The 11,741-nt window shown below is 37.5% G+C and overlaps 2 protein-coding genes across 2 annotated transcripts in view; both read right to left on the reverse strand.

Moving 5' to 3' along the window:
- Positions 1–1,838: 1,838 nt before the first annotated feature.
- LOC103149147 (uncharacterized) lies at positions 1,839–9,165 on the reverse strand. Its single transcript, XM_007568169.2, has 11 exons — positions 8,865–9,165; positions 8,611–8,792; positions 7,835–7,972; positions 7,199–7,334; positions 6,592–6,769; positions 5,733–5,874; positions 4,548–4,685; positions 3,328–3,386; positions 3,087–3,230; positions 2,910–2,986; positions 1,839–2,142 (listed from the first exon to the last, which is right to left on the reverse strand). Exons 1-11 carry the CDS (start codon positions 9,033–9,035, stop codon positions 2,050–2,052), a joined length of 1,458 nt encoding a protein of 485 aa, XP_007568231.2. The 5' UTR covers positions 9,036–9,165; the 3' UTR covers positions 1,839–2,049.
- A 1,047-nt stretch (positions 9,166–10,212) lies between these two features.
- The window catches only part of LOC103149144 (mucin-5AC-like), a 72,579-nt gene continuing 71,050 nt past the window's right edge, over positions 10,213–11,741 (reverse strand). The window contains exons 11-12 of the mRNA XM_016679722.1: positions 11,233–11,309; positions 10,213–11,122 (exon numbers count right to left, since the gene is read on the reverse strand). Coding sequence (XP_016535208.1) covers positions 11,036–11,122; positions 11,233–11,309 — 164 coding nt within the window. The 3' untranslated portion in view covers positions 10,213–11,035. The remainder of the gene's footprint in view (positions 11,123–11,232; positions 11,310–11,741) is intronic.

Consider the following 11,741-nt stretch of genomic DNA (forward strand, 5'->3'; position numbering starts at 1 on the left):
TGTTTACCTTAAATTTTGCCAAACCAGAATCTTTTCTGAATACCAGCAGCTGTTTGTTGGCATCCAGCTTTTAATTATGTTTTGTTTTTATGTTTGTAGATGGATTTTCTTCTGCTTTTATTTCACTCCACAAAGTCTGAAACGTTAAAAGTCCATTTTTAAAAAGGGAAACATTATGAGATTCAGTGTATGCAACAACCACAGGGTTTCACACGAAATAACTTTAAAAACTTGTTTCTTTTCCTAAATGAGTGAACCAACCATCAAACTTTGACATTTTCATCTCCAATAAACTCAAAGTAAGATCTAAATGGCCATATTTTGTCACTTATGTCAACCATAATCAGATGTGTTTGGAGTGGCCAAAATGGAATAAAAGAATAAAAAAATATTTATTACTGAAGTTCACAGAAAAAATGAAGAATCTAAACAATGACACAAGAAGAAACTAGTTACATTTAATTAATTATAATTAGTTGAGTAACCTTTTTGAAAAAATCCAGTTTTAGGAGTATTTTTACTTGAATACTTTTATTATGAAGTATTTCTTCTCTTACTTGAGTAAAATTTCTGGATTTTCTTCTCATTGAACAAAGAACAAACATGTTTTAACCAAAAACTCACCAGAGACACACCTGCAGTTTTTGTTAAAGTTTCAAACTTTTTTTTTATTGAAAGAAACTGATTTGAAATTTTTTGCTTGATTTTGTTGTTTTTTGTTACTTACATGGATTATTGTCATTTTTGCCATTAAAATGCCAACATTTCCAAAATGACTTTACATTTTGGTCCGTCTGATCATATCATTTTTAAATATTACATGATTGATAATTTACCCAGTGCTTCAGCAGACTTTTTAACAAATGCTTTTTCAGTTTCTTGGTCAGATACTTTTTACTTTTACTTGAGTAAAAACATGTTGAAGTACTTCTACTTTTATTAGACTAAAACTTTTGAATACTGAGTAAAGAAAAGTATTTGGGAAAACTAGTATTCAAGTATTATGTAACTGTTTCATCGTCACGTCTGAGCGGATTTATAAAATTATGCAACTATAATTAATAATTATAATGACTCATCTGCAACAACTTCACTTTTCATTTCTACTTGTATAAAAAGTTTAATTAGCAAAGTTGTGAAACACATTGAGGGCAAAGATGGTGGGAAAAAAGCAGTTGTAATTTATTCTCCAGTAATTCTGTGTTTCTTGTTTCTGTTGTTGTGTTTCACCTTTGACCTTTCACCTTTCGCCTAATGACTTCTGCAGGTTTCCACCAGCTGCTTCACGCCCGTAGAAATGCTTTTATAAGTGACAAAGTAATCAGCAATTAAGTGATTATTTTAAGAGGACCAATAGTTTATTATGCACCAGTAAATCATAATAAAAACACTCTGAATCATTCGACTTTTATTACGCCCATTAGTTTATACTCTCACCTTTTCTGTCTTAATTGACCAATTATAATCCTCTGTGACATGATTTTAGATCATTTAGTGATCATTTCTGCTTTTGACGTCTATTATATAAATTTATTTCCGATAATGTGATGACAAAGGCATAAATACCAATTATAAAATTACAAATATGGATTCATTATTTCACCGTTTTCACCACAATGTCGACTTAATTTCCTTTGAACTTTGATTCTGATCAGTTTATGACAGTGATTGATTATTGGGATCTTTCTGCTGATTCTCTGGCTAATTTTAAATGATTTTTAATTAATTTTTTCTTATGTCATTCAACTAGAAAGGTTTAAGACAATACAAAGGGCACCAGGCTGGTATTTACCCCCCAAACATCTGTTGGCATTACTTATTTTATTGCAAAACAAACATTTTTTTTGTATTCAAAATAATGTCACATCTTACTTCAGTCTGTTAACATTAATTTCCAGCTAAGCCATGTAAAATTAAAATGAAATTGAATATTTTGATGTTTAACATCCTGTGCAGAAAGCTTCATAAATGTGGTTGATTACAAACGTATGAAAAATAAAATCCTGAATCAATGAGTCACAAAAACCATTTTCCTGCAAGAAGTCGCCGCTATCTGGCAGCTGTTACTTCCAAAGAACCGCTGCTCAAGATCCTAACGCTGATGGTTGGTGGCAGCCCATAGCTGATCAGTTCTTCCTTAATCTGGAACAGAAAACACAAAGTTCAACTGAGATACAATCAGCGCATTATTATAAACATTATTGATTTATTTTTGTGCACAGAACAAATTTAAAATGTGCTTAAAGCTTAGTAGATCACAGTTAATGTCATGATGTGTGCTTGATGGTGGACTGAAATGCAGAATGGCAGAGAAGTCGAGTAAAAAAGAAAGGTTTAATAAAACAAATTATGGAGAACCTTTTTCAAAAAACTAAAACAAAATCACAGGAAGTCATAGCAGAACAAAAAACATAAATCCAGTGGAAAAGCCAGCAGGGAACCAGGGACGAATGCAGACAGTAACAGGGTTTAACACGAGGAACCAGCAAGGAGTGACTGAAAATGAAGTGCTTAAGTGCTGGGGGGTTGAATTATGAACAAAAGACCAGATGAGCTGATGAGTTGCAGGTGAGGGAGAAAGAGGAAGAGACACATTGGGGACAATCAGGTATTGGAAATGAAACTCACAAAAATATCTGGACATAAGAAACAATTAAACTAGAGTAACAAGGAATAGACAAAACTAGAAACACTAAGAAGGACTGAGCTAAAGAAAAACAGAAACAAGACTGATCTAATCAAAGAAAGATAGCATAGAAAATAATCAAATGTCAAAAACAGTAGATAATAGTTAATGCTTAGAACTTCTTAGAGTCACATTATTGCTGCCTAAATCTGTCCGAAACAGCACAGAAAATAAAATCACAGAAGGTAAAACCATAAAAACCAGCTGAAGTTGTGACTGTTACCAGCTGTGCGAGGGTCTCCTTATCATTTATCAGAGACGCGGCGGCCGAGATCTTTGCGTTCAGGGCGATGACATAATCTAGAAGATCAGGACACAAATTTAGTTCAGATTAAAACCTATTTCAGATGAAACGCCCCAGCTACAGCTTCCTCTGTAAAAGGGAAACTCTCACACTCACATGGTCCGGGATCAGGTGTTGTTTGGTTTGCAGAGGTGCTGATGGATGTGGTGCTGGTCGTTGGCGGCCGGGCTGTTGCTATGCTCACTGAGGGTGTTGGTGTACTGGAAGGGGGTCCGGTTGGAGCTGCGGCCGCAGCCGAGTCTGACAAAACATGAGATCAGCAAAACAAAATCAGAGGAGTTGAGGAAAAAATGTCAGCGAATGAAAAACAGGATAAAGACTGAAGGTTTCCACTCACCGTTTCCAACCGTCACAACGACGCAGCGAAGGTCAGAGGTGAACACAGAGCTGGAGAAGCTGTGGGGGAAAGTCAGAGACACTTTAGCAACATTTTAAATACAGTTTACAATCAATCACAGCACTGTGTTAAAATCCACAGCCTACAGACATATTTACACTCTTTAGTCACATTGCATCACATGTCAGTGTATTTCATTATTAGACTGAAAGTAGCTCTGTTGTCTTTACGATTATCAGTTTTTCAAGCTATTGAAAGAGATTCTATAATAAATCCTTCAAAAGTTGATATTTTTAACGGTCGGGAGGAGATTTGGAGTTTTAATTTGGTGTCTGCTGGAGCAAAGCCAGGACTAAAAGTCATGCTTATATTAATTAGGTACTTATTACCTAATTAAATAAAAGGTAAATCAATTAATAGACAATTAAAATGATTCAAGCGATATTAATTCTTTAATTTATCAATGACATCATGTTGTTCTGTAACAATTTAAAGGTAATTAATTGGAGTAATTAGAGTTAATTACAGTGTTCAATGTCAAAGATTATTGAAACACAGGATGACTTACTAGCATCCAGCAGATTTTTAATTGTGTGTGTTGTAGTGACCGCTGATGTTTGCATAAAAAATTCATAGGTATAATAACAGAAACTGATGATGATGATGATGATGATGATGAAAGCCTTGATAAAATATACTTTGAGACCAACTGCACTTCTGATTTTACTTCTTATTAGTAAATGTAAATGTTTTAATTGTTCACTTTTGTGTTTTTGTGATCTAAAGAGCTATAGAAATAAAAATTTATTAGCTTTTTTATTTGGTTTCAAAGCTTTTCAGTAACTTTCTTCAGTGAAGACATGTTGGACGGCCGAACGTTAGAGATGAGTCCAACCTGAAATCATCTGAGATGATGATAAACTGCTTCTCCTCTCATCTTGTGAATATTTTGCCATTCAAAAAATTAGTGAAAATCCCAAACTGTGGATTGTCTGTCAACAATTTGAAGGCACATTTTACTGAGATTGTCCCTTATTGACTCTCTGCCACAAAGAGTTTCTTTTCTTTTTAAGATCTTTGTTTAGCTCTGGTGAGTTGACAGCTATCAGACAGAAAATGGTCAGAAATGCAGCAAAGGTTTCAAGGTCTGGAATTGAATCGAGGTTGGATTTTGCAGACTTTCAAGTTACAGTACAACATTAATGAGAGTGGATACTAACTTTGCCCGGACGACGAAACAGATGGGATGGCTCAGTCCGCCTTCGAAGTCAGACGGCGTCCATCTCAGGGTGAAGGCTCCTGGCCCTGATTCGCTCCTGATCACGCTGTGTGGGCCGCTGAACAGAAGCTCAGTGATCCTTCAGACACAAAAATCAGAAGTCTTAGTGATATTTACAGAATTTTCACACAACTTTACATTTTAAATGGGCTCCTTGGTCCATCCATCATCTAGACACAGTTATGCTTGTAGGGTTGCAGACTGGAGACAGTGATTTTTTTTTTCCAGCGGCCATTGGGTGAGAGGCAGGGCACATTCTGGACATCACAGACACCTACAGACAATTTAAGTCGGGGGCATCCAAACCTTTTGCCAAGTGGGCAAAAAGTAATAGTGGGCCAAACAAAACCAAACAAACCTAAAATCAAGCAAATAAAGTAACAACATTTATTGTTAGTCCAAAACTTGAAAGGAATTTTTGCAACGGCTTATTTGGGCTGATGTAGATATAAAAACAAGGATTATATTTCTGCCAAAAACTTTTGTGATTAATCTCTGAAATTTTCCAGAAAACTATGAAATTTTCCGGAAGAAAATTCGAAGGAAAATTAAGTTTTTGTGGAGCTTTACTACAATAATTTGACATGTTTGCTGTATTAGAAGAAACACATCTAGTTTTCATTTTCTCTTGGGCTCGACTGAGTAAATTTATTTTCAGTAATAAAAACAGGATGTGGGTCACTTTCTTTCAAAACATTTGCTATTTTTAGCCAAATTCAAGAAGGAATAAAAGCTGATGTGGTTGGTTTTGCTGCACCCACTGGGTTTTACCCTTTGTCAAAACTGAGCTATAAAAACATAAATACTTTACGTTTTCCTGGGTAACAATTATGTTGGTACCAATTTTTACCCTGTTTACAAATTAAAAAACTCCATCTGCAATCCAAGAGCCACAAACTTTGGACACCTCTGATTTCTGCACCGCCGTGCAGAACTTTACATCTTCACAGTGAAACTAAACCTGCTGAATGACTAATAATGAAAACAGTCTAGTTCAATCCTGCGCCTTGTTTCCATTCTAAGCTCAGTCCCGTCTCAACAAACCCGTCTAACTGAAACCAGTTCTTTCTACCGGTTTGTTTGTGTTTAGCTCAGCCTCTTTGAAACACGTTTTGCTTTCTCTTACTCAGACTGCGTTGCCTCGGCCCTGACACTGATTTCCAGGGTCTGATTGACGGAGGTGCTGAGTTTTGCCCCGTTGTCTGGAGTCGGAGGCAGGAATCTGGGCAGATAGACGCCTCCAGTGCAGGACGGTGCAACAGGATCAACTGCAACAAAAGCAGCAAGTTTGTAAAGAGCATCATTAGAATCACTTCAGGTGTTGGTGTGTCAGTGTGGGTCAGTCTTTCTCAAACTGTGGCCCCCAAAACCCTGCTGGGCCGCAGGTGCCCCCTAATGGTCCTCGACATACTGCATGTACAGTAAATGACCGTTTAGTTGAGCTCAAAGTGTGACGCTGACAGTTAGCCAAAGAATTGTGCTTAAAAATAACAAAGGATACTTAGCGTAAGTCACTCAAAAGAAAAGCTAAAGATACCAGGATGAGTTATCTGATCAGACGAATTCATGTCTGCAGGAAAATTTTCAAGTTCCCAAGGCCAAACGCCGGTTTAAAGAAAACGATAAAAAAACGAACAAGCCAACAAACCCCCCGCAACCCAACCCGAACAACCGCAACCAAACAACCGAAAAAAAAAGAATAATTAACGCCTTCCTTGAACGAAAAAAAACTTTTGGTTCCGCCAAAACAAGTCAAAGCCCATCTTCCTTTTACTATGATTCTAAATTACAAATATGCTTGTAGTAGAGAACTTATTTTTTTATTACCATGTTTTCCATTATAGAAAAACTTATAATCTACACTTTCAAAATCTGCAAAGAACTTAAAAAGTAGACTTATTCATATGGCTTACAAAACCACCCATCTCATTACGGTGAACTAAGAAGACTTGTGTAACTTTATGTAAAAGAGTTTAACATCGTGCCTTTGAAAACAAACTGGACGGGTATCTTGTTGAGGACGTCTCCTGCGTTCCTCTGTGACGTTCCACCGTTTGCTTGAGTCAAGGTGATGGTCTGAACAGCAACGTCCTCCATCATGAGCTGCACGGCGTACGACCCTTCATTACTGCTGCTGGTGGGGCTGAAGGTCAGAGCACACGACTGCAAGAAAGCAGAAAGAGACGAAGGGGTCTCAACTAAAATCACCTCAAAGTCTTTACACAAGCTGGAACCCTCAAGGCCGAGCTCACCGAGGCGAACCGATTCTGTGAGATGAAGCAGCTTTCAGTCAAACATAAGTTTTCCTGTAACAAATCATTTTATTTCTCTCAATCTGAAAAGGATGCTGGGAAGTTTGATGAGGTCCCGACTCCACAGAGTGAATACATGCATGTGGAAACAGATCAGCTGTTTGGGTTTCACAGTGTTCAGCTGAGTCAAGTTTACAGCTCTGGAAAAACTCAGAGCCCATTGAAAACCTCATGCAGAGTTTGGTTGGTTGATCAGTTTTACCTGAGTGAGTCAGACTTGTTTGAACCCTTAATTAGTGATCTGTTCTTTAACTCCAGACCTGATCCAGGTGTTACTTACGGGTGAGAGGTGGAGGACAGGTGCCGGTGTGCAGACGTCACACTCGGATGTATTTTGTGCGTCTCTGCATCTTATTTCATCTCCATCTGGGTCAAATGCCAACAAGCTGAAGTTTCTCTGACAGTTGGAAGGAACTCTGCAACAACAAAGCCAACAAATGTTTTACACCCACATTTTGACCCTATCAGTGCAGAAAAACCCTCAGTTTGATCTCAGTTTAAAAGAAAAATGCTGTGTCCTACTTCAAGTATCTTGACTGATCAGTTCTGCATTTCTTTCCTCCACATTGTTTTGTTTCGGCCTCCTAAAAAGCATTTTATCCTTTAAGGAAACACTCAGCCATGGGACTTACCCTAACAGAACCCATTCTCTCCTCCATTTACGTCATAAAACATTTCCTTGTGCGTACTTTAAAAAAAAAGACTTTAGCAAAGCAGGAATGTTGTTTTGTCCCTAAGGAAATATGTGAAAGGAAATACTAAAGTACCAAAATACGCAGTAAAGTGCCTTAGTACTAACTTTTCATGTTGTTTTTTGTATGTGAATATTTCTGTTGAGATTAAACTGATTTAGACGTAATCAGAGGTTTAATGATGATATTTGACGCGAATATCAAGAAGGGAAAAGAGGAACCACCTCAGAACAGGAAGGACTGTGGTCAGTGGAGATGTGTTGGGTCTGCCGGTGTCGGAGCGGATTCCTTTCTCGTCCTGCATTTGGACTCTGAACGAGACAACCCCGTTCCTGTTGTCTGTCCAGTTTCCACCGGAAAACCTACAGAGGGACAAATTAGAAAGTTTTCAGATGTAACTGGGTGTCAGAGAACCTAAAAAATGTATTCAAGTAGCAGAAGCACGCAGACATTAAAGGTATAAAGGATCCATCCAATAAATTACTGAAGCTAGAGTGAAAAAGTATTTGGTAAAAAGTCTCAAGTACCGAATAGCTGATCAAATTATCAGTAATTTAATATTTAAAAATTACGTCATCAGATGAACCAAAATATAAAGTGAAGTGGAAAGTTTGCTATTTTCAGGACGAAAATGGCAATAATTCATGTAAGTAACAAAAAATAAAATCAGGCAAAAATATTTTTTTCCAAATCAGTTTCTTTTAATGAAAAACTTATGAAACTTTGATCAAAACTGCAGGTGAGTGTCTGAGTCTGGTGAATTTCTTGCTAATACATGTTTATTTTTCATTCAGTGGAGAGAAAATCCAGAAATTCACTCATGTAACAGTAGATACTTCGTAATAAAATTACTCAAATAAAGGAAAAAGTACAAAATTCTCCTAAAAGTACTTTTTTCAAAACAGTTTCTCAAGTAAATGTAATTGAGCAGAAAACTGATTAAAATCCTTATGTTGATCAGTTCAGAGTTTATTTCTGAGTTACTCTGAGCTGAACTCACCCAGACTGACTCAGCTGGCTCCCATTGTTCACGCTGCTGACCAGCCTTTCCTTCTGACACCATTCGCCGCTGATTTCCTGGATTTTGTTCAAGATTATCTCTGAAAAACTGCAGCTGTTTCCACAAACCTGAGCATCAACCTCTGCACACGTGCTGAAGCTGTACAGGTAGCGAGCCACGGTCTGCGGATTGAAAGTAGGACAGATTAATAAAATACAAAAGGACAGAAAAAGCTGTAAAATGTTTGAGCTCACCGGGAATCCACCCGCCTGGAGGTCTTTAGTGGAGGAGCTGTAGACGAAGCCATAATAATCAGCCTGAGAGCCGCTGATCAGCAGCAGCAGCAGCACGGAGGACAACATGTTGACTGAATCGATGCCTCTATGCAGCTCAAACTGGATGTTGTTAGAAACAAAAGGCTTCATGCTTGAAGAGACTCCCACTCCTCCCCTCTTTGTCTGCTAAGCATCACAGTTACTGCAGGATTAAGTCACACAAAGGAAATGGACTTTCCTGGGATGAGGAAACGTCGCCGTCTGCTGCGTCTTTGGGGCGGAAGGTGTTGAAATACAGTAAAAACTAATTACACAGAGTTTAACTCAACATGGGGACGTAATTTAAACTGATATTTGTGAAAATGTACGCACAAGATTTCTGTTTTATGTTTATGATTTATTATTTATTGTGGGTGTTTTTCACAGTTCACTGTAGTGATAGACTTTAAAATATTGTTAGTTTATAAACCCCCTGGTTCTGGTTCTGGTCTGGTTCTGGTTCTGGTTCTGGTTCTGGTTCTGGTCCTGGTCCTGGTCCTGGTCTGGTTCTGGTCCTGGTTCTGGTTCTGGTCTGGTTCTTGTTCTGGTTCTGGTCTGGTTCTTGTTCTGGTCCTGGTCCTGGTCTGGTTCTGGTTCTAGTTCTGGTTCTGGTCTGGTTCTAGTTCTGGTTCTGGTCTGGTTCTTGTTCTGGTTCTGGTCCTGGTTCTGGTTCTGGTCTGCGTCCCCAGAACCAGATCCAAACACGGAGAACCATAAATCTGGAGCAAACTTCCAGAAAACTGCCAAACAGCTGAAACACTGAGTTCCATTAAAGCTGTTTAGAGTCGATTTGGAATATTAATAAATTAAACATTGACCAACATTTTCATGTGCAATAATGAGGATAAAATTGTTCACTGTGTCATTTATGACTATATTTTTGTATGTTTATGACTTTGAACTGCCCTGTTTCTGAAACGTGCTACACAAATAAAACCTGTTGATTAATTATTTGTTTCTTGGTGAATTTGAGTTTCTTCTGCTTCTCCTTTTCTTTCTGCTGACGTCGTCTGTCTTAACTGCTACATTTCTCAGAACAGGTTTCTGTTTGTCTCTGTTGTTGTCGGCATAATGAGTCACACAGTCTGACTTCTTCCTGGGCCACATTCATCACTTCACCTCCTTTCACACCTGCATGAATGGACCAGCAGAGCCTGATCAGCTCAGACAGACACAGCCTTAGTTTGGCCTCTTGGTTTTATTGCATAAACTTTATGTGGGGAAGATTTCCTATTTTTTTTCCTTAACAGGAATTACTTCAAAAGATAAAACATTATCTGAACAGGGACAGATTTTACATCTTTTTTTTTTCTTTTTTCCCCCCACAGATACAAGAAAATCCATTTTATTACTCAGAAGAAGCCATAATTTGATACAGATGTTGAAGGATTACTCTGAAACTCATCATGTTTGATCATAAACTTTATTGTCTAAACATAAGGAAAACAAAAAAACCTGCTTTTCCATTTTCTCTGTTTTTATTCTCATATGGCCAAGATGCAGCTGCAGCAGCTGCAGCAGCTGCAGCAGCATAAAAACACAGCAATGCAAGAGGGAATATATCGAATAATTATGCAAAGCTTCTAATTCTTTACCTTCATGCTGACAGCGAAACTTCTGAGTTGAACAAAACTCATCAACATTTCATATTTTACTTTCATTTGGAGGATTCATAACCACAAATGTTCACCTTTCACCTCTTCAGCTTTTCATGTTTCTTTTTTTACCGTGACAGACTGTATCTGCATGAAATACTTTTAACAAAACTTCATTCTGCACAAAAACAGAAAGTTAAAGCCGTCAGCAAAAATATGTAAGGAATGCAGAAAAGCCTGATTTCAGCATCAAGAAGTGAGTCTGGGATCCTAAATGACATGAAAGGTTTTTGGTTATGTTACCAAGTTCTTCTTAAAGGCCAAAGGACAGCGATATTATACATCTTTAAATTGGTAAACAACTGGAAATATTAGGGTATTCTGGCTTTACAGTATTTCTTCACATTCAGCAAAAGGATAATAACTTGTCATTGTGGTTCATTAAAGTAAGTATAACCACATGAATCTGATGAAAAGTGAAGAAAACTCTGTTTCTAACCACACTGAGGCTCAGATTCAGGCTGTTGCCTTCACCACTCCGTCACTCAGCAGCTTTAACGTCAGATCTGGAGGCAGCCCCTGTCTTTCCAGCTCATCTTTGATCTGCACAGCAAAACACAGTTCCCTAAGTTAAAGTAACATTTTGTCTGGGAAGCATAGCAATGCACAAAAGAAAAACTAGGATAAAACTGATTATCATTAAAGTTACTGACCAGGTTCGTGATGGTGGCAGAGTCAGTCTCCAGTGACAGTGAGGTGGAAATCTTTACATTCAGAGCCAAAACATAATCTAGAAGAAGCACAGAGAGTCAGCATTACTACTTAAAACAGGATCATTAATCAATAAGGATCATTGATCAATAAGGATCATTGATCAATAAGGGTAACTGATCATGTATTCTGGGATGAGTTTGAGGTTTTTTGTCATCTTTTCCCCCATTTACATTTTTAATATTCCTTTTAAACCAAATGCAAAAACAAGTGTCCCTTTGTCCATTCGCTCCCATTTAAACTCCATTTTGTAGAAATGCTATTTAGTTTCTGTTTTCCTGGAGTTTAAACTCATTAAATGTGTTTTATAAATGTCATTATTCATTTTTTCCCTAAAGTTAATAGTGATAGTAATGATCATTTTTCACTACAGTCACAGAAACTAAAAAAAAAGCTTACTGTCAAATAATGTATTATTATTATTATCATCATCATCATCATCATCATCATC

Source organism: Poecilia formosa, unplaced genomic scaffold (genome assembly GCF_000485575.1).
Source record: "Poecilia formosa unplaced genomic scaffold, Poecilia_formosa-5.1.2 Scaffold218, whole genome shotgun sequence".
Taxonomy (NCBI): Eukaryota; Metazoa; Chordata; class Actinopteri; order Cyprinodontiformes; family Poeciliidae; genus Poecilia; species Poecilia formosa.